The sequence below is a fragment of the Mobula hypostoma genome, chromosome 21, assembly GCF_963921235.1.
Source record: "Mobula hypostoma chromosome 21, sMobHyp1.1, whole genome shotgun sequence".
NCBI classification, from domain to species: domain Eukaryota; kingdom Metazoa; phylum Chordata; class Chondrichthyes; order Myliobatiformes; family Myliobatidae; genus Mobula; species Mobula hypostoma.
The window spans coordinates 3,830,286-3,851,923 of record NC_086117.1 but is presented as its reverse complement, the minus strand read 5'-3'; the positions used below and the strand labels follow the sequence as shown (position 1 = coordinate 3,851,923).

The 21,638-nt window shown below is 42.2% G+C and overlaps 1 protein-coding gene across 3 annotated transcripts in view; it reads left to right on the top strand.

Annotated features, from left to right (window-relative positions):
* The window catches only part of mrrf (mitochondrial ribosome recycling factor), a 67,600-nt gene that overhangs the window by 5,336 nt on the left and 40,626 nt on the right, over positions 1–21,638 (top strand). For 2 of the 3 annotated variants that reach the window (XM_063073320.1, XM_063073321.1), the window contains exons 2-3: positions 9,493–9,692; positions 16,166–16,321. In XM_063073320.1, the coding sequence (XP_062929390.1) occupies positions 9,521–9,692; positions 16,166–16,321 (328 nt within the window). In that variant the 5' untranslated portion in view covers positions 9,493–9,520. Of the gene's footprint in view, positions 1–8,928; positions 8,950–9,492; positions 9,693–16,165; positions 16,322–21,638 lie in introns of those variants that run through there. The other variant, XM_063073322.1, reaches the window with a different exon arrangement.

Below are 21,638 nucleotides of genomic sequence, written 5' to 3'. Positions count from 1 at the left end.
TGTGCAGCACTCCTTGTAAATGTGCTCAACAGTGGAAAGGGCTTTGCCTGTGATAGACGAATGTCTCTGCGCATGATGGACTGGATGTGGTCTACCACTGTCTGCAGCCTTTTGTGTTCTTTTGCTTTGGAGGCCATGATACAAGTTATTAGATGTTTTACAAAGTCCTCACATCTTGCCTTAGAATGATAGAATGTGAAGCTATGATTTGCTACTCTACAAATTCTTGTTCACAACAACAATGTTGGCAGGTGGTGACTGGAGCCCAGAGCCTTTTTCGGAAATACTGAGAACTTCCATAAACGTATCTCCTTGGTGACTGGAGCCCAGAGTCTTTCTCAGGAATACTGAGAACATCCATAAACATATCATCTTGGTGACTGGAGCCCGGAGCCTTTCTTGGGAATACTGAGAACATCCATAAACATATCACCTTGGTGACTGGAGCCCAGAGCCTTTCTTGGGAATACTGAGAATATCCATAAACATATCATCTTGGTGACTGGAGCCTGGAGCCTTTTTCAGGAATACTTACAACATCTGTGAATATGTCACCATGGTGATTGGAGCCTGGAGCCCTTTTTGGGAATACTGAGAATGTCTATAAACATATTACCTTGGATTGGTCTTCTGGTGATTGTCTCAAGCAAAAAGGCAGACTGCCTGACGGCAATCTTGGAAAGAGAAGAGAGATATCAGAAGGTGAAAGAAAGATGAATTACTAGGTGAGACTTGAGAAAAGTCTTTGTTTAAAAGGAAATCTGTGAGCAAAATTTGCCCAATGTCTTCTAATACCTAGTTAAGTTTCTAGCTATACTTAATTTTAGAGTTGGAAAATACAGTTGCATATTGTGGAGCTAAGTTGTAACCTTATTCATCACAAGCCACCTATCACTTTAATTTACAGGAGGAAATTGCACAGTAACATTAAGACCAGAGATGTAAAAAGAGTTGCTTCCAGAATGGAGTTACTGCACAAATTCTAATTGCAGATGACTAGAATAATGATTAAGTTAGAAATAACAGTGCTGGCTGCCTTTGAGAATCCAGTTTCAGGAAGAAAGGGTTAAATATGCAGCTGCACGAATACAATAATTACCGATTTCATTGGGAATTAAGATTGTTAATGAGCCTTAAATCCTTAATGCCGATGCCCCACAATTGGGCTATTCTTTTGGTGATTTACTGAAAAATACTATTACACAGCATATGTGCTCTAAAGTAGCATTAAAAGTCCAACCATACAGTAGGTGGAATTACAAAAATAGTTAAAAAAAAAACACATGAAATGATTTGAATAAACCATTATGAATAAAGGGAAGGAAACATTAAAATGTGCATCTCATTTGTTCCTCAAGCACTCTGTACATGATTGCTTCTGTACTTGAAGGTATTTAGAAAGGTTTTTAGTTAAAACTTTGCATATAATTTTCTATGGTGCGGTAAGTTAAAATCAGGTTCCAGAGGTTACAATGAAGCTGATATTGATTGGGGAGTGATCTGTGTGAGATGAAGCTTTTATTCAAATGAGTTAATATTAAAATTGAAATAGTTCTTCTAAAATAGTTTTGTATCACACTGTTTCGTCAGTGTGTCAACCTATTAACCACAGTGGCTGGAATACATTTCCCACCTGGTGAGCTCCTGGCCTCTGATTGCCTATAATACTGAAGGATAGGAGTAGAAATAGATTTCTTTTTTCATGAAAGAGATGGCCCGGGTCACTCATATCTGCCTCCTGGTAGCCGCGTGCAGAATGGCAGAGAACTGGTAAAGGATTGTTCCCCTAAAGATCTGCTCAGTGACTAAATTGTAACCCGAGCCAATCACATGCAAGTCCATGCCCATCCAACCCTGGAAGCATTTTCAGAAGGTTGTGCCTAGACTCTGAAGCCAAGGCAGATGTGACATCCATGCCAAAGAGGGGCAGTCTGAAGTCGGGTGAGACCCCTCATCTGGCACCCAGACAGAATCAGAATTAGGTTTATTATCACAGACAAATTCACGAAACTTGATGTTTTGCAGCAGCAGTACAGTGCAACACAGAAGAATATACTATAAATTGTAAGAAATATGAAAAATATCTTTAAAAAAATCATAAGTAGTGTAAAAATTGAGCTAAAATAGTGAAGTAGTGTCCATGGGTTCATTGTCCGTTCAGAAATCTGATGGTGGAGGGAAGAAACTGTCCCTAAAACATTGAGGGTTGTGTCTTCAGGCTCTTGTACTACCTCTTGATGATAGCAATGAGAAGAGGGCACGACCTGGTTGATAGAGGTCCTTGGTGATGCGTGCTGCCTTTTCGAGGCATCACCATACTAGATGGTGATGTAACCAGTGAGAATGTTCTCCATATTCTGTACATCTGTAGCAATTTCCTAGTCTTTGGTGACATACAAAATCTCTCAGACTCTTAATGAAATATAGCCACAAGTGCGTCACTCCTCAAACTGTGATACCATCTCCTGACTATGGGGATGAGGCCAATGAAACCAACACAGTGCTGTCTGATACTCTTATCAACATCATTATGAGCCCTGTTGTATGATGTAGGTGACCATGTTCATTCTTGGCAAAGTTTTCTACAGAAGTGGTTTGCCATTGCCGCCTTCTGGGTAGTGTCTTTACAAGATGGGTGACCCCATCTGGTACAGATGTATCTCCATCCGGCCACCCAATATGATACTCTTGCTGAGTCCCTGATAGGGTCAGCACTACTGTTACTACCATTGGGTAGGTATGGGAGCCTTGGGTCCCACACCATCAGGTTCAGAGACAGTTAGTATCCGTAAACCATCAGGCCCCTGAACCAGCATGGATAACTTCACTCACCACAACACTGAACTGAGTCCATAACCTACAGATTCACTTTCAAGGACTCCGCAACTCATCTCAGTATTATATTTTTTATTTGCACAATTTTGTCCTTTGCACATTAGTTTCTCATTATAATGTATAGGTTTTTGTAAATTCTATTTTATTCCTTTAATATTCTGTAAATGCAAGAGAAGAAATCTTGAGGTAATGTATGATGACATGCTCACTTTGACAATAAATTTTCTTTGATATTGAAGTTAAGCTGACCAGGATAAAACATAGACCAAGTGAATAAGGCAGGACTCAGCCCCAAATGTTTCAGCAGAAGATACATCCATGCTGAACCTGACACCTGGTTGAACTCAGGTAGATGGTCTCTATGTGAATGGGAAAACACCAGAAGAAAGGAGTGGCTGGAGACCACCTGGCTCCTTGAACCAACCATGCTGATTTTGGGGCAGGTCCATCCCAGGTTTCAACTGCTGTTCACCAGTTCCACATAGACTATCATTCCCCAATTCTTCAGAAACCTATCTCCCTCCTGCTTGTGTACATCCTGTGATCAAGCCTCCACAGCACTCCAGGGTAGAGAATTACAGAGATTCAGCACCCTCTGTAAGAAGACATTCCAGTACGTCTAAATTACTGCCCACTTAGCTTATATCCACATCGACTGATTTGAGACTCTCCCACCAGTGGAAACCTAAGCCATAGGAGGAGAATGAGACCACTCAGCCCATTCAGTCTGTGCCATCATTCAATCATAGCTGATTTATTATCTCTCGACCCTATTCTTCATTCACTTCTAATCTTTGACACCCTTTCTGATCAAGAACTTATCAACCTCTGCTTTAAATATACCCAATGGCTTGGCCTCCATGGCCATCTGCAGCAATGAATCCCACACATTCACCACTGTCTTCCTAAAGCAATTCCTTTTCATCTCTGTTCTAAAGTGACCTGCTTGTATTCCTAGTCTATGCTCTCTGATCCTGGCTCAGCCAGGACATGAAGCACTTCACATCTGCACAATCATTTTCCCTCAGAGGTGATTGGGCTGATCTTGACTGAATGCCAAGTAGGTTTGAGGGGCGAAATACCCTATTTCTGCTTATGTTTAATAGTGTAGTGAGCACTAAAGTAGATTCTCTCTTAATTGATTCTTGTTTTAATATATCAACACCATTCCTTGCTGCTGAGTAGCTAGTCAATCAAAAAACCAGTTGATCGGATTTCGGATAATTGGACACATTGGGAAAAGTACATTTTGGCTCAATTAACTGGTTACACCAATTAGCCGAAACTTCATGGAGATAGGTTTTAAGGAAGTATAAAAAAGACAGACTACTACTTAACTAAGTAACAAACTTTGTATTTAAATGAAATACGGAACAAATTAAAATACTACCAATAGTACTGCAGTACTATAAAATGCTATTATAAATGGAGGAATTCATCCAGTGTACACTGCAGTGTTGTTTTGATTGTAAATGAACAAAATCAATGCAGATACCTAGTGCAGACTATGTTCATACAATGCTTTTGAAGATTGCATCCTCCATATTCATTTTCATTGTAACATCCCAGATGGTTGTGGATACCTTAATTCTTTATAGTTCCTAATTTGTTGAAGTAGTGATGTTTCATTTTCACTCCTGGCTGTTTCTGGCATCTTAAATGCTTGAAACTATTGTGAGCAAAACAGTTCTGAATTGTCTTACTGCTTATTTCTCACCAACTATCAGTATCAAAAATCACTGCCTTTTGAACATAAATGCACACTACTGATGCTATTTATAAACTTTTCGATCAAAGTATGGTATAGTGTACAACAGCCATACAAGTGCACGTGGCTGACACTAGTTAGAAACAGCTGGACAACAGTCTTTTGTCCTAAATAAACAAAGAGAATCCCAACTATTTTCTTAATTAGTTTTTGTTTCATCAAGAGCTGTCCCAAATAAATGGCTACCCATATTAACCGATGGCCCAATTAACCAGAATCCACTGTATTTCTTCAGAACTTTCATATACCCTTAGGGCAGCGGGAAGCATTCTACAATACTGAATGCACCTCAAGAGCTGTTTATTATCTCTAATGTAAGCAATACAAATTGCTCATTTGTATAAAGGTAGCTTTTTGCAATTAGCCATGTGATAACCAGACTACATGACTGAATTAAATCAAGATCCTTGATATTAATAACTTTGGTAGATTAGCATGAATACAAATTAGGGAATAAGAAAATGGAGTAACTGAGATTTATTGGCAGGTTAACAGGGGAGTATAAATAGTTCGTGGTGCCAGAATTAGTTTTTTTTTTATTACTGACGTGTCATGAAATTTGTTGTTTTGTGGCAGCAGTGCATTGTGATACATAAAAGTTACTATAAGCTACAATAAGAAATGTAGTATAAAAAGTGAGGTAGTGTTTCTGGTCTGTTCAGAAATTTGATGGCAGAGGGGAAGAAACTATCACTAAAATGTTGAATGTGTATCTTCAGGCTCCTCTACCTCCTCTGTGATGGTAGCAATGAGAAACATGCGTGTCCTCTATGGTGAGGGTCCATAATGATGAGCCTGAATATTAACTTTTGAACTCTCAACCTGATATATAAGAAATGCCACCCCAGAGTGGAATATTTGCCGTTCAGTTCACACATAGCTTTTAATAACATCAATGTATGAACTGGTGTTGTCTTCTTCTTAAGCCCATTGACCTGACTGGGCATAGGTTGCCAGAGTCCTCTGTCCTGGGCTAGTCTTCCAAGTTTTCCCAGGGGTGGCCCAGCTTCTTGGTGTTCCCTCCTTCTCCCAGGGATGAGGTCTTTGGAGTTTCTGCTGGCATTTCTGTAGCTCTAGGTTTTTACAGGATGGAGTTGCTAGTCACATGCTCACCCCTCCACCTTTCTCAGCCAGGCTTGGGACTGAGCATGGTAGTTATGAATTGGTCTTCATTGGACGAATAAATCTAATCTTGAATCAATATTAGTTTTTGACCTTTAAGTAGGTGAAAGTTTTATAACCATGACCTTAAATGTTGCTGAAAATCAGACAGTCAATTTTGCTGAATTAGCTGGTATCCTACATCTATAGTGAGACTAGCATCAAAAACAAGTCTGCGCTGATGGATATATGCTTCCCCTTTCTGCTTTAAAAGTCCCACATAAAATGAGGAATTTCAGCTGTTTAAATCCAATGTCTAAAAACCCCATACAGTGCAAGCTGTTGTAGAAAGAGTGGATGTGGAGAGAATGGTCAGGGAGTCCCGGCCCAGAATAGAAGGACATCCCTTTAGAACAGAGATGAGGAGGAGTTTATTTAGCCAGAGGCTGGTGAATCTGTGGAATTCATTGCCACAGATGACTGTGCGGTCAAGTCATTGGCTAGATTTAAAGCAGAGGTGAATAGGTTCTTAATTAGTGAGGGCATCAAAGGTTATGAGGAGAATGGGGTTGAAAGGGATAATAAATCAGCCATGGTGGAATGGGGGAGCAGACTTGATGGGATGAATATCCTAATTCTGCTCCTATCTCTTATGGTCTTAGATATAGTGGCAAGCTGTCTCTCAGAGGCCACTGGTATGGTTTGTATGAAGACTGGAATCATTTAGACCCTTGACCCTATTCTGTTGTGAAAATTGCTTTTAAGGTGCATGGAACAGAGTGAAATTAACTACATTCTATCTGGGATACATTATATCCATGCTGGACAGTCTTTCACTGGGTAGCTAGATCTCCTGTATGCGAATATTAAAGATGCATACAGCTCCACAGTGCTCTCCCCATTTGGAAGATCAGATCACAACCTGGTTCACCTCATGCCCTTGTATAAACCTTAAATACAACAACAGCTAGCTACCACCAAGACAGTAAAGAAATGGTCTCCAGAGAACATCAAGGCTTTAAAGGGTTGCTTTGAGGTTACTGACTGCAATGTGCTTTGTGAACCATATGGGGAGGACATTAACAGACTTACTGATTGCATCACTGGCTACATCAGCTTCTGTGTCGCCACTGTAATACCATCAAGGACTGTTCGCTGCTTCTCTAACAACAAACCATGGGTCACAGTGATCTAAGGGCTCTTTGTAACCTCAGAAAGAGAGCTTTAGATCAGGAGACTGGGAGGAATTGAAAGGAGACAATCGAGGTGGCTAAAGAGGAATACAGGAGAGAGCTGGAGAACAGGCTTGGTCAGAGTAGCACACAGGAGGTGTGGAGAGGCATGAACAACATCACCAGCTTCAATCAGCCTGGCTGCAGAGCCTCTGATTGTGCCTGTGAATGGGCTGATGAGTTCAACCAATTCTTCAGCGGGTTTGACAATTGCCCACCTGTTCACACCCCTCAGCACACCAGTCCAGGTGCCGAAGCACTTAATACTCTCTCAGCATGAACACCTCCCCTCCTCCCTCCTCCAGTTCAACATGTGGATGAACAACACAGACTACCACTGTCTACATCCCTCCTTGCCCTGCACCTACCATCCACACCTCCACATTCCAACTGCTATTGCCCCAATCTTCACCTCCCCCAGTCCCCACCTTCCACCAACTCCATGGACTCACCCTCACCACTGAGCAGGTGAGAAAGACCCTGGGGAATCTCAGACACGGCAAAGCATTGGGACCGGATGGAGTGTGCTGAACAGCTGTGTAGAGTTCTCCAGTACATTTTCAATCTGAGTCTCAGCCTGGAAAGGGTCTCAACTGTGTGGAAAACATGTGGGGTCCCAGTACCCAAGAAAGATCAGCCAAAAGTCTTAAATGACTACCATCCAGTGACCCTGAATTCACACATCATGAAGAGTCTAGAGAGGCTGGTTTTGGCTCACCTCCCACCCCCAATTCCCTGCAGTTTTCTTACCAGGAGCACGTTGGAGTCAATGACGCTATCGTCTACCTGCCAACAGAGCCTACTCCCATTCGGATAAGCAAGGCAGCACTGTGAGGATGATGTTTTTTTTATTTCTCAAGTGCCTTCAATACCATACAGCCCCTATTGCTGGGGGAAAAGCTCTTCTCAATGCAGGTTGCCACTTGCGTTGTATCCTGGAGAATGGACTACCTAACAGGCAGACCACAGTTTGTGCAGCTTCAGAGCTGTGTGTCAGACATGGCTACATACTGGGGCTCAATAGGGGACTGTATTGGCTCCTTTCCTGCTTACCCTGTATACTTCAGATAAAACACCAAGTCCTGTCATCTGCAGAAATTCTCTGATGTACTCAGCAGTAGTTGGGTGTATAAAGGGAGGATGAATACTGGGCCCTGGTGGAGGACTTTATCAAATGGTGCAAGCTGAATCATCTGTATCTCAACATCAGTTATACAAAGGAGATGGTGGTGAACTTTAGGAAGACTAAACTTGGATTGCTGTCTGTTACTATTGATGGTGAGGATGTGGATGTGGTGAGGACCTACAAGTACCTGGGGGTGCACTTGGATGACAGACTTGAATGGAGCACCAACACAGAGGCAGTGTACAAGAAGGGCCAGAGCTGCCTCTACTTCCTGAGGAGACTGAGGTCCTTTGGAGTTTGCAGGTCTCTCCTTCACACGTCCTACCAGTCTGTTGTCACCACTGCAATTTTCTATGCGGTGTTGTGCTGGGGCAATGGCATCAACATGCTCAATAAGCAACCTCAATAAACTGATTGGAAAGGCTGACTCTGTTTCAGAATCTAACTGGACATATTGGAGGCTGAGGTAGAACAAAGGACTCTGGAAAATCTTGGTAATTCTAGAAAATGTTTTCACACCCTTTGCATACTACCTTGGCTGAACAGAGGGGCACTTTTAATAATAGACTAAGACAACTACGCTGCTCTGGTCTGGCAGTCCTAGTCCTGGTGTTCCTATACCTCCTACCTGACGGTAGTGGGTCAAAAAGATTGTGGGATGGGTGGTAAGGATCCTCAACAATACTTCAGGTCCTTCTCCTATAACGCTGCCAGTTAACTTATGATGTGTTTCTGGTTTCTGGTTTCTGGTTGCTCTTTTTTATTGCTGTTTTCTGCGATTTTGATCAGGGCAGACTGGCTGTGCGACCTGAAGTTAATGAATGACACAGCTAGATTGAACTGAACTAGCTGAACTGAATATACCTGAATGATTTCAATGATTTGTGGTTTGTTTTATACTCTGTGTCTTTCGCTTGTTTTTTTCCATTTGTGTGACTTGTTCTCTTTTTTTGCGCTTTGGGGATTTAATGTTTCTCTTTGAATGGGTTCCATGGTTTTCTTTCTTTGTTTTGTGGCATTCTGTGAGAAGACGAATCTCTTAGAGTTGTATACTGCGTGCATGCTTTGACGATAAATGTACTTTGAATCTTGAAATGTCACAAGTGGGGGAGAGGGAGATCCTGGTGGTCCTTTCTGTTGTTTTTACTAACCTCTCCCAGTGGCTTGCTCTTCTGACTGTTAGATTGTTAGAAATACAAAGAGAATGGATTTGACATTGTGTGTTATTAAAGAAACCTGGTATGAAATAAGAAAGTGTATTTTGACTTTGAATATTGGAAAGTGTTGAAAAAGAAGTTGTTTTCATGTGTCTTGCAGTAGACTGATGTCTTAAAGTCTAAGAAATTAGTGAGTGTGAGGAAAATCTAATTGTAATCCATGCTGGCAAACTGCTGAAGGGTTTTCTGTCTTGTTTTTCTGCTGTACTCCAGGTAACAGTTAAAATCGGTTCACTGCACAATGTCATTTACACTGCGGTGGATATGTCAGCTAGGACCAAGGGTCTACAAGTGTTGTCCACCCCTTGTACAATCAGCAGTCCAGCGTCGAGTCAGCCACCCGGCTCTCTGCAGGCAGTGTGAGGCCCTGTGCGTAACTCCGAGCCGACTACTTGCCACCAAAAAGACCAAAGGTAACTCTGCATTAATACTCCCTTTCTCACCTAATCTGTACGAGTAGAAAGAATGTTTGCCTGCTTCTCGAAAACACATGCACATGTAATGTCTACTCTTGCAATGTTTATAATATTATAAATGGAAAATTACCCGGAGGACTTAGTTTTGTAGATCAGCTAGTTAGAGTGAAGTTTAAATCTATATACTACTAGAACTCTCATGCTCTGTCTGTGACCTCCAATTAGCGTGAACGATGCATTACAACGGCACTTTTTTTTGGCTAAATCGAATTAAAATGCGCTAACTTACAGAATGCAGGCAAAGTTCAGTGTTATATATTTGTATGAAATTGCTCATTCGCCAAAGTAAACAGGCTCCCTTTTAACCCGAGACCCAATTGGCCATCATGGAAATCGGAATGCAACAGCCCGACGCATGTGCACGGCCAGCCTCAGCAGCGACACCTACCAGAGCAAAAGGGCAGGGCAGTTCTATTTCAAGGGGTCACATTCTGCTAATCACTATCAGCATGTGCAGGATTGGGACAGATCTAACTGCCACCCACCAATAAGAGATAATTAAATCTTATTGTAATGACGTACTTTGAGACACCCATAAAACCCTTTGCTGCAGTCAAAGGACAGAGGTGACCATATCACATCCATTTAGGAGAGCGCCAACCACATCATCAAGAATAATCAGCATCCTTTGGTGTTACTGCTTCGTATCTTTTATCCAGCATTAGGGTTAAAAAAAAAGGTCAGCCTAATTATGCCACGTGGAAAGGAAGGGGGGACAATATGGTCAAGAGCCTAATTATGCCACGTGGAAAGGGAAGGGGGACAATATGGTCAAGAACCTAATTATGCCACGTGGAAAGGAAAGGGGGACAATATGGTCAAGAGCCTAATTATGCCACGTGGAAAGGAAAGGGGGACAATATGGTCAAGAACCTAATTATGCCACGTGGAAAGGAAAGGGGGACAATATGGTCAAGAGCCTAATTATGCCACGTGGAAAGGAAAGGGGGACAATATGGTCAAGAACCTAATTATGCCACGTGGAAAGGAAAGGGGGACAATATGGTCAAGAGCCTAATTATGCCACGTGGAAAGGAAAGGGGGACAATATGGTCAAGAGCCTAATTATGCCACATCGTCAGGAAGTGGCAAGGAGAGGGAGAGAACAAGAGTCGGATGAGGCCAGGGTCGCACGACTCCAGGATCAAAGAGTCAGGACAAAAAAAGATGAGAGAAGAAGAGACAGAGGAGGAGAGGCATGCACGTCTCCAGGATCAGAGACAAACAACAAACAGCAGAAGAGATGAAGAGACGGGGGATGAAAGGGCTGCAGAATGACAACAAGAGGCACAAGGGTGGCAGAGCAACGCTCACAACACACTGGGGAACTCAGCAGGTCGGGCAGCATCCGTGAAAATGATCAGTCAACGTTTTGGGCCGGAACCCTTCGTCAGGACTGAAGAGGGAGGAGGCAGACGCCCTATGAAGGAGGTGGGGGAGGGTGGGAAGGAGAAGGCTGGTAGGTGCCAGGTGAAAAACCAGAAGCTGGGAGGGGATAGGCAGGAAAGGTGAAGAAAGAATAGGGGAAAGCACAATGGGTAGTAGAAGGAGGTGGAACCATTGGGGAGGTGATAGGCAGCTGGAGGAGGGGGCAGAGTGAAAGAGGGATGGGGGAAGGGAGGGGGAGGGAATTACTGGAAGTTGGAGAATTCAATGTTCAAGCCCAGGGGCTGGAGACTACCCAGACGGTATATGAGGTGTTGCTCCTCCAACCTGAGTTTAACCTCATCCTGGCAGTAGAGGAGGCCATGTATGGACATATCTGAATGGGAATGTGAAGCAGAGTTGAAGTGGGTGACAACCGTGAGGTCCTGTCTGTTGTGGCGGATGGAGCGGAGGTGCTCGATGAAGCGGTCTCCAGATCTGCGTCAGGTTTCACCGATGTAGAGGAGGCCGCACCGGGAGCACCGGATGCAATAGATGACCCCAACAGACTCACAAGTGAAGTGTTGCCTCACCTGGAAGGACTGCTTGGGGCCCTGAATGGTGGCAAGAGAGGTGGGGTAGGGACAGGTGTAACACTTATGTTTACAGGAATAAGTACCGGGTGGGAGATCCGTGGGGAGGGACGTGTGGACCAGGGAGTCATGGAAGGAACAATCCCTGCGGAAAGCAGAGGAGTGGAGAGGGAAAGATGTGTTTAGTAGTAGGGTCCTGTTGAAGGTGGCGGAAGTTGCGGAGGATAATATGCTGGATCCGGAGGCTGGTGGGGTGGTAGGTGAAGACAAGGGAAACTCTGTCCCTGTTGTGGTGACAGGAGGATGGGGTGAGGGCCGAAGTGCGGGAAATGGAGGAGATGTGGGTGAGGGCATCATTGATGATGGCAGAAGGGAAACCACGATCCTTAAAGAAAGAGGACATTTGAGATGTCCTGGATGGCAGATAAGCCAGAAATGATGCCATCAAAAGTGTCCTTCGTTAAACGAGGGGGAGCTATATTTGAGCAACACACATCAGAGTTGTTTGAATTTCCAGCATCTGCAGATTTCCTCGTGTTTGCGAGGAGCTATATTTGCTTCGCTACGCGTGGTTCTTCCAATAGCATTCAGGAATGGGTCAACAGGTCACCCTGTTGTCTAGTTGTCTATATTATGTTTAAAATATTAACAGTTTTGGAAATTCTCTCCTAAGACCTATTTTAATTAAGAATAATACAAATGGATTCTATTTTGGCATCTACCACTAAACTGACTCACTGACTCTGTGTGTGTGTGTGTGTGTGTGTTTGTTTATATTAATACGTGTAAATGTATATGATAAATAAAGGTGATCCTTAATGTGCAAACAACTGATTACAAAAATCAGCAGCAAATCCATTCAGCCAGATGTGACCATCAAATGTGAATGTTTGTACCAGAAAGTTTGGAGAAGATTTTGATTTCTTAAACTATAAGCACATTTCAATGAGTGATTTTGAGAATTAGCGGATAAGAGAACTTCATACTTAATTTTAATTACTTATTTAGAGACCCAACATGGTAACGGGCCCTGCGGCCCAGTGAGCCCCTGCTGCCCAATATATCCTCGTAACCAGTTAACCTACCAGGCCACAGCCATACATCCTTGGAATGTTCAAGGAAACCGTACCACCCAGAGGAAATCCACAATGTGACAGAATATTTAATCTCCTCACAGACGGTGACAGAATTGAAACCAGGTCAGTGGTGCAGTAATAGTGTTATGTTAACCATGCCACCCCGTTTATAAGTTTAGTATGTTGTCATATACACAAGGTGTAATGAAATGCCTCATTCACGTGAAGCTAACAGAGTAAGCAGGTATACAAGGTAATAATTAAATATAGTGACGACACAACACAACAGAGTTGTGCAAAGATAGTAGTGTACTCTGAAGTAGTGCAAAGAAATCTGAACGGAAATACTAAGTGAGGGATGGTAGTGTAGCAGTTAGTGTAATGCTATTATTGTGTCAGTAACATGGGTCAATTCCCACTGCTGTCTGTGTGGAATGTGGATCCTCTCCTCCAGGTGCTCCAGTCTCCTCCCATGTTCCAAAGAGCTGTGGGTTAGTAGTTTAACTGGCAGCATGGGCCTGTTGGGTGAAATATGTTGTAATAATATGTTGTATCTCTAAATAAAAATCAACGGTTGAAATATCCTTTACTGCAGCTCCTTTATAGTGCTGACAGAAAAAGACGGAACTCCCTTTCGCAATCTGATTTCTGAATGAACGCATAAACGCTTTCTCACTATTTTTTTGCTGTCTTTTTTTGCACTATGCATTTATTTACAGTGGTGCTAGACAGTTTGTGAATCATGTAGAACTTTCTCTGTTTCTGTATAACTATGGCCTAAAATATGATCAGATCTTCACATAAGCCCTAAAACTAGATAAAGAGAACCCAATTAAATAAGTAACACAAAAAAAATTATACTTGTTCACTTATTTATTGAGAAAAATGATCCAATATTACATGTATTTGTTGGAAAAAGTCTGTGGTAATGCCTTCTACAAAAACTATTTGGAGTCAGGTGTTTCAATCAAGAAGATGAGATTGGAGCTGGGTTGTAGAGGTGCCCTGCCCTATAAAAAAGACACACAAAGTCAGGTTACTGACAGAGCCTGCGCTTCTCAAGAAAGATCTGTTTATGTGCACCGTGCCTCGATCAAAACAACTTTCAGAGGAGCTTAGAAGAATTGTAGCGATGCATGAAGCTGGAAAAGGCTACAAAAGCATTTCTAAAGACCTGAGTGTTCATCAGTCCACAGTAAGAGAAATTATCTATAAATGGAGGAAACTCGGGGCTGTTGCTACTCTCCCTACAAGTAGGCATCGTCAAAGATCACACCAAGAGCACAACTTGCAATGCTGAAGGAGGTGAAAAAGAACACAAGGGTAACAGCAAAAGACTTGCAGAAATCTCTAGAGCTTGCTAAAGTCTCTGTTCATGTGTCCACTATAAGAAAGACACTGAACAGGAATGCCATTCATGGAAGGACACCACGGAGGAAACCACTGATCTCCAAAAAAAAACATTACTGACCATCTCAAGTTTCCAAAAGACCACCTGGATATTCTACAACACTTCTGGGACAAATTTCTGTAGACAGATAAGACAAAAGTTGAACTTCTTGGCAGAAATGTACACTGCTATATTTGGAGGAAAAAGGGCACTGCACACCAACAGCAAAACCTCACCCCAACAGTGAAGCACGGTGGAAGGAGCTTCATGGTTTGGGGCTGCTTTGCTGCCTCAGGGCCTGCACAGCTTGCAATCTTTGAGGGAACAATAAATTCAAAATTGTTTCAAGACATTTTACAGGAGAATGCTGGGGTAGCAATCCGTCACCTGAAGCTTATTAGAATTTGGATAATGCAACAAGACAGTGATGGAAAGACAAGAGTAAATCAACAACAGAATGGTTTAAAAAGAAGAAAAATCATGTTTTGGCAACGCACACAAAATGCTGGAAGAATTCAGCAGGCCAGGCAACATCTATGGAAAAGAGTACAGTCGATGTTTTGGGCTGAGACCCTTCAGCAGAACTTCTCCAGTCCTGCTGAAGGGTCTTGGCCCGAAATATCGACTGTACTCTTTTCCACTGATACTGCCTGGCCTGCTGAGTACACCCAGCATTTTGTGTGTGTTGCTTGGATTTCCAGCGTCTGCAGATTTTCTCTTGTTTGTGAATTCATGTTTTGGAATGGCTGAGTCAAGGTCCTCGCCTTAATGCTATAGAAATGTCGTGGAAGGCACCTGATGCAAGCAGTTCATCCAAGGAAGCCCACCAACATCCCAGAGTTGAAGCAGCTTTGTAAGTGGGAATGGCCTAAAATTCCTCCGAGCCGATGTGCAGGACTGATCAACATCACCGGAAACGTTTAGTTGAAGTTATCGCTGTACCGGGGTGGGGGGGGGGGGAGGGTCACACCAGTTACTGAAAGCAAAGATTCTCATTCTTTTTGCAACAAATAGATGTAATATTGGGTAATTTTTCTCAATAAATAAATGAACAAGTATCATGTTTTTGTGTTATTTATTTAATCGGGTTCTCTTTATCTAGTTTTAGGACATGCTTGAAGATCTGATCACATTTTAGGTCATATTTGGGCAGAAATAGAGAAAATTCTACAAGGTTCACAAACTTTCTAGCACCACTGCATATAATCTATATTTATTATAATTGATTGTATATTAAATATAAAATATAGTATAGTTTATATTTTGCACTGTATTGTTACTGCGATAGCATAGTGGTTAGCGCGAGGATATTACAGCTCAGAGCGTCAGAGTTCAATTCTGCTGCTGGCTGTAAAGAGTTTGTAAGTTCTTGCAAACTGTATGGGTTTCTTTCAGGTGCTCTGGTTTTCTCCCATAGTCCAAAGACATACTGATTAGTAGATTAATTGGTCATTGTAAATTGTCTTGTGATGAGACCAGTGTTAAATAGGTTGGTTGTTGGGTGGCACAACTCGTTAGGCCAGAAGGGTTGTTTTGTGCTGTATCTTTAAATAAATAACACATTTCACTACTTATGTTAGTGATAGTAAACCTGATTCTGATGTAGCTGCATTTACAAAGTTAACCATCTTCAACTCTTTACAGGTAATTTGTGAATGAACTTGCATTAGCTTCAGTCCCTGTTGTAACTAGGGAGTGGTGAACCTTAACAATTCTTCCTAAGCCCATGTCAGAGCCCTGTCCTGGGCCAATAGAAGGTTAGTCAGCCCTGTGTCGTCTACTTTCATTATATGACTTCAGACATCTTCCAGGCGAGGATCCTTGCTCTCCCAGGGAAGAGGTCTTTGCAGCTTCTGTTGGTGTTTCTGTAGCTCTAGGATTTTATGGGATGGGCTTGCTAAACCTGAGCCTCACCCTCCTTTCACAGCCGGGCTTGGCACTGGCCATCGGGAAGTTACCTTAACACTTACTGATTGTCAATTGCAGTGAAATCCAAAGGACACGCAGGACCTCGAGTGAACATCAATGCTGCTTTAGTGGAGGACATTATCAACCTAAATGAATTAAAACAAAATATGTTGGAAATCGTAGAGAATCTTAAAGATGACTATGGGAAGAGTCTGAGCATAAGAACCTCTCCAGGTAAGCTTTCTCCATATACTCTATGTGCAAATTTGGGTTGTTTTTTCTGGAGCAGCAGAGACTGAGTGGAGATCTGATAGAGGTTTATAAGATCATGAGAGGTGTAAATAGAGTAGACCGACAGTATCTTTTTCCCAGGGTTGAAGTGTCTATCACCCGAGAGCATACATTTAAGATGAGGGGGGTAATTTCAAAGGAGATGTGAGGGGCAAGAGTGGTGGGTGCCTGGAATGCACTGCCTGGGGTGGTGGTAGAGACAGATACATTAGGGACATTTAAGAGATGTTCAGATAGGCACATGAAGGTGAGGAAAATGGAAGCATACGGACATTGTGTAGGCAGAAGAGATTAGCTGGCCATTTGATTACTAATTTTCTTGGTTTGGCATAAGACTGTGGGCTGCAGGGCCTGTTCCTGTGTTGTAGTGTTCTGTGTTCTATCTTCTACACACGGTGTATCATAGTACAGCTCCTGCTTTACAGAAAGAAACAGTTGAGAAGACCTAGAGGTTTTGGAAATGGTGCATGTTTCATTATGGCCTTAGTTGTGCTGTATTTCTTTGTTGTGACTAATTTTTCATTCAGCAGAATAATTTCATGCCTTCCACAGCTCACCCAGGGTTTTGTTTTTGCCAATCAGTACTTCCCTCATCAGATTAACCAGGACGTAGAAGTGGGTGCCACAATGTAGTGAAGCTATGGAATTCATATGATAGACGGCCGTAGAGGTGAAGTCACTGGGGATATTTAAAACAGAGGTTGATGGGTTCTTGATTAGTCAGTGTGTCAAAGGTTATTGGGAGAAGGTGAGGAGGATGGAATTCAGAGGGATAATAAATCAGCCATGATAGAAAGGCAGAGCAGTTGTGATGGGCCAAATGGTCTGTGTCTTATGGTCTTGTGGTATGAGTGACGGTGGGGTGTGTTAATGACTGGAGGTGTTGATCACCCTGACCATTTGGGGAAAGTTACTTTTTTTGAGTCTGGTAGTCCTGGGTTGGATGCTACGTAGCCTTCTCCCTGTTGTGAGTGGGATAAACAGTCCATGATCAGGGTGGGTGGGATCCTTCATGATATTTTGCTGGCCTTTTTCTGCCACCTTTCTGTATATATGTCCTTGATGGCGGGTCGGCAGGTGCCAGTGTTGCATTGGACAGTTTTAACTACGTGCTGTAGAGTTCTCCTGTCCACCGCAGTGTAGTTTCTGTCCCACAGTGTGATGTAGCTTGTCCATCAAAGTGCATTTAACATTTACCAGACAATTCTTAAGCGGCTCTTTGCTGCTATGGTGAAAGTACCCATTACAATGTGTTCAGAATGTCCTCATCAAAATCATAAGAGACATAAAATGCTGCAGTAAGTTGACCTCAATTTTACTTATTTTTATTCATTATCCAACAAGCTGATTGGGCTCCCCACAATGTACCCAATACCTAAATCACTGCTCGAGTAATCACTCATTTTGTTTGGCAAAATTGACCTTCATTCGCACTACTGTGCATTTGTCAGGCTGGTCGTTTGCTGATGCAACACTGTTTTTCCGGTCAAGTGCCTGAATTAAGTGCTGCTAGATTTCCTGAAATCTGCCCCCTGGTTAAATTTCATTACCTTCTTTCACTGAGTGGCAGCAGCTCAAATGTCAAGATGGGTAATTAGACAACTTTATATTTAAAAGATTCTGTGGTGTGAAACTCTAATGGTTTCCAGAAATGCTTGTTTGGGGACCATAGCTCAATTTCTGTGATGAAGATGTTCCATTTATTTTCACTTTTAACCTAGGTTGCTATTTGTAATATTTAACCTTTTACAAAGCCGTTACAGGAGGGTGATGTACTGATTCTTCTATGAAAAAATGGGGCAAAACCTTTCTGCTCTTCTCTAAAATCATAAAAATTACCAATACTATATTTCAATATTTTTATTCTTGATTGTATAAGTTAGTTTATTATAGGCATGTGTACCGAGGTACACTGCAGTGTGACGATAGCATAGCAGTAAGCGCAGTGCTTTTATAGCTTTGGGTGTCAGAGTTCTGATGCCAGCTGTAAGAAACTTGTATGTTCTTCCCTTGATGTGCTTGTGTTTACTCCAGGTGCTCTAGTTTCCTCCCATATTCCAAAAACGTACTGGTTAGTAGGTTAATTGGTCATTGTAAATTGTTCTGTGATTAGGTTAGTGTTAAATTGGCGGTTGCTGGGCGATGCAGCTTGTTGGGCCAGAAGGGTTTGTTCTGCGCTGTATCTCTAAATAAAAATAAATAAATAGAAACTTGTCTTGCGTACCGTCCATACAGATCATTTTATTACAACAGTGCTTTGAGGGAGTATAACGGAAAACAAGAACAGAGTACAGATTCATAAACACAAGAGCTTCTGCAGATGCTGAGAAATCCAGAGCAACTCATACAAAGGCTGGAGGACCTCAGCAAATCAGGCAGCATCTATGGAAGGGAATAGACATCAATATTTGATGAAGGGTATTGGCCTGAAACATCGCCCGTTTATTCCCCTCTGTAGATGCTGCCTGATCTGCTGAGTTCCTTCATCTTTTTTCTGTGTGTTTTGCTCAAAGTGTAGTGTTACAGTTACAGAGAAAGTGCAGCACAGAGAGACAGTCTTATAGAGGAGTAATCCGAAACAGGAAACTCTCACAGAAAATTACACTTTGAAATTTATATGGGAAATTTAGCACTTACCGTGTCTTAACAGTATATATTGTAAAAGTAGACATTCAAACACCAACTTTTAGAAAAAAATGTTGTTCATCTTTCCCAAGTTAAAGATGGCCAGTTTCTGATATTTTGCTCGCTTATAAAGTTCACATTTATCCTGAGTGGCTCACCGTGCTTCGGCTGAGCTACATTTGACTTCTGTTGCCCTGTTTGACCTTTTGTAGCCCCTCTTCACCGTGGTCTTGACCAGGAAGAATCCATTTTTGCTAATAGCTTCCTGTAAATGGCTTTTGTAAGAGGCACATGTCAAAACCGTCTAGCTGAAGTGTTTGCAGATGTGATGGATTGGTTCTCCATGTAGGTTGACAGGTAACAGCATCCGAGGGCAAAAACAAGATCCCGTTGTCCTGAAAACATTTACAAAAAAAAAGCAGTTCAATTCTCTTCTAAATATCAAGGAATTTATTAAATCTTCTTGCTATTATTTAAGGAGTTGTTCTTTTTTATTCATTGTCACTGTTTAGAAGTACTAACCTAAAATTTATTGGTTGAACTGTACTGCAAAATTTGTGAGATTGAGTTGCCCCATTATTGAAGTTATTTCTTCTCTCGTAACACACATAAAATACTAGAGGAACTCAACGGGTCAGTCCTGATGAAGCAGCTCAGCTTGAAAAGTCAACTGTTTATTCCTCTCCATAATGCTGCCTGATCTGCCGAGTTTGTCAAGCATTTTGTGTGAGTTTCTCCGGATTTCCAGTGTCTGCAGAATCTCCAATCTGATGATATGAGCATTGATTTCTCCTTGTAATTATTTTCCCTCCCCTTTCCCTCTTCTTCTATTCCCGACTCTTACCTCTTCTCCTTACCTGCTTATCACCTCCCCCTGGTTCCCCTCCTTTTTCTCTTTCTCCCATTGTCCACTCTCCTCTCCTCTCAGCTTCGTACTTCTCCGGCCCTTTACCTTTCCCACCCACGTAGTTTCACCCATCACCTCTAGCTCTCCCCCCCCCCTCCTCTACCCCCCTCCACAACCTTTTTATTCTGGCATCTTCCCCTTCCTTTCCAGTCCTGATGAAGGGTCTTGGTCTGAAACGTCTACTGTTTATTCCTCTGGTTGAGGGGTGGTAGCTGTTCCTGATTTTGGTGGTATGGGACCTGGAACTCTGTACCTCCTTTCTGATGGCAGGAAGGTCACAAGTGCTAAACAGGGTATAGTAACTGACCCTTGTTATACTCCACCATCTTCTCACTGCTGCCATTGGGAAGGAGGTTTAGGTGCCTCAGGTCCCACACCACCAGGTTCAGGAACAATCATTACCCCTCAATCATCTGGATCCCTGAATCAAAGTGGATAACTTCACTCACCTCAACTTTGAAATGATCACTGAACAAATCTATGGACTTACTTTCAAGGATCTTACAGCTTATGTTCTCAGTATTATTTATTCATTATTACAGTGGATTCTAGTTAATTAGGCCACATAAGGATCGGTACATTTTGGCCCAATTAAGCGACTGTCCCAATTAGCCAAAGTTTCATGGAAATAATTAAAAAAGTATAAAAAAAAGACTATTTAATCGAGTAACAAATTAAGTATTTCAATTAAATGCAGAACAAATTAGAACACTATCAATACTACTACAGTACTATAAAACTGTATCAATTCTTAATACTTATCAACAAAAGAATTCATCCAGTGTACGCTGCCGTGTTCTTTTGAGTGACTGTAAATCTGTTCAGACACCTTGTGCAGATATTGAACTCCCTTCAAAGTCCTCCTGCATAAAGCCAAAATAAAAATCAAAATGATCAAAATCTTGTTGAATTGGAGTCCGTTGGCCCAAATGGATAATATAACCAAGCACATGCTACTGAAGTTATTTTAAAAACAGTTCGCTCTAAGCATGGTGTAGTCTCTAACAGCCACACAAGTGCACACAACTGATGCTAGTTAGAAACTACTGGGCAACAGTCTCCTGTACCAATAAAGTGGCATAGGGTCCTAAATAAACAAAAGGAATCCCAGCTATTTTTTTGATTAGGCTTTTGTTCGTTAAGAGTTATCCCAAATAAGTGGTCTGGTTAGTGATATCAGTATTAGTGTTTCCTACATATTTAAGCAATTTAATAAAGTTCCAATTAATATTCCAATTAGTGGTCCGGTGGCTCAACCCCTTTCCGTGAGATTAAACAATTGACTAACCCCAAGCGTGACTATGTAACTGTACTTATCTGTGCAGAGGGACTTGAGAGTGCTTGTGCATGAATCACAAAAGGTTGGTTTGCAGGTGCAGCAGGCTATCAAGAAGGCAAATGGAATGTTGGCCTTCATTGCTAGTGGGATTGAATTTAAGAGCAGGGAGGTTATGCTGCAACCGTACAGGGTACTGGTGAGTCCACATCTGGAGTACTGCGTGCAGTTCTGGTCTCCTTGCTTGAGGAAGGATGTACTGGCTTTGGAGGCAGTGCAGAGGAGCTTCACCAGGTTGATTCCAGAGATGAGGAGGTTAGTCTATGAAAGGGATAGACAAGATAGAGGCAGGAAAGTTGTTTCCACTGGTAGGTGAGACTAGAACTGAGGGACATAATCTCAAGATTCAGGGGTGTAGATTTAGGATGGAGATGAAAAAAAACTACTTTTCC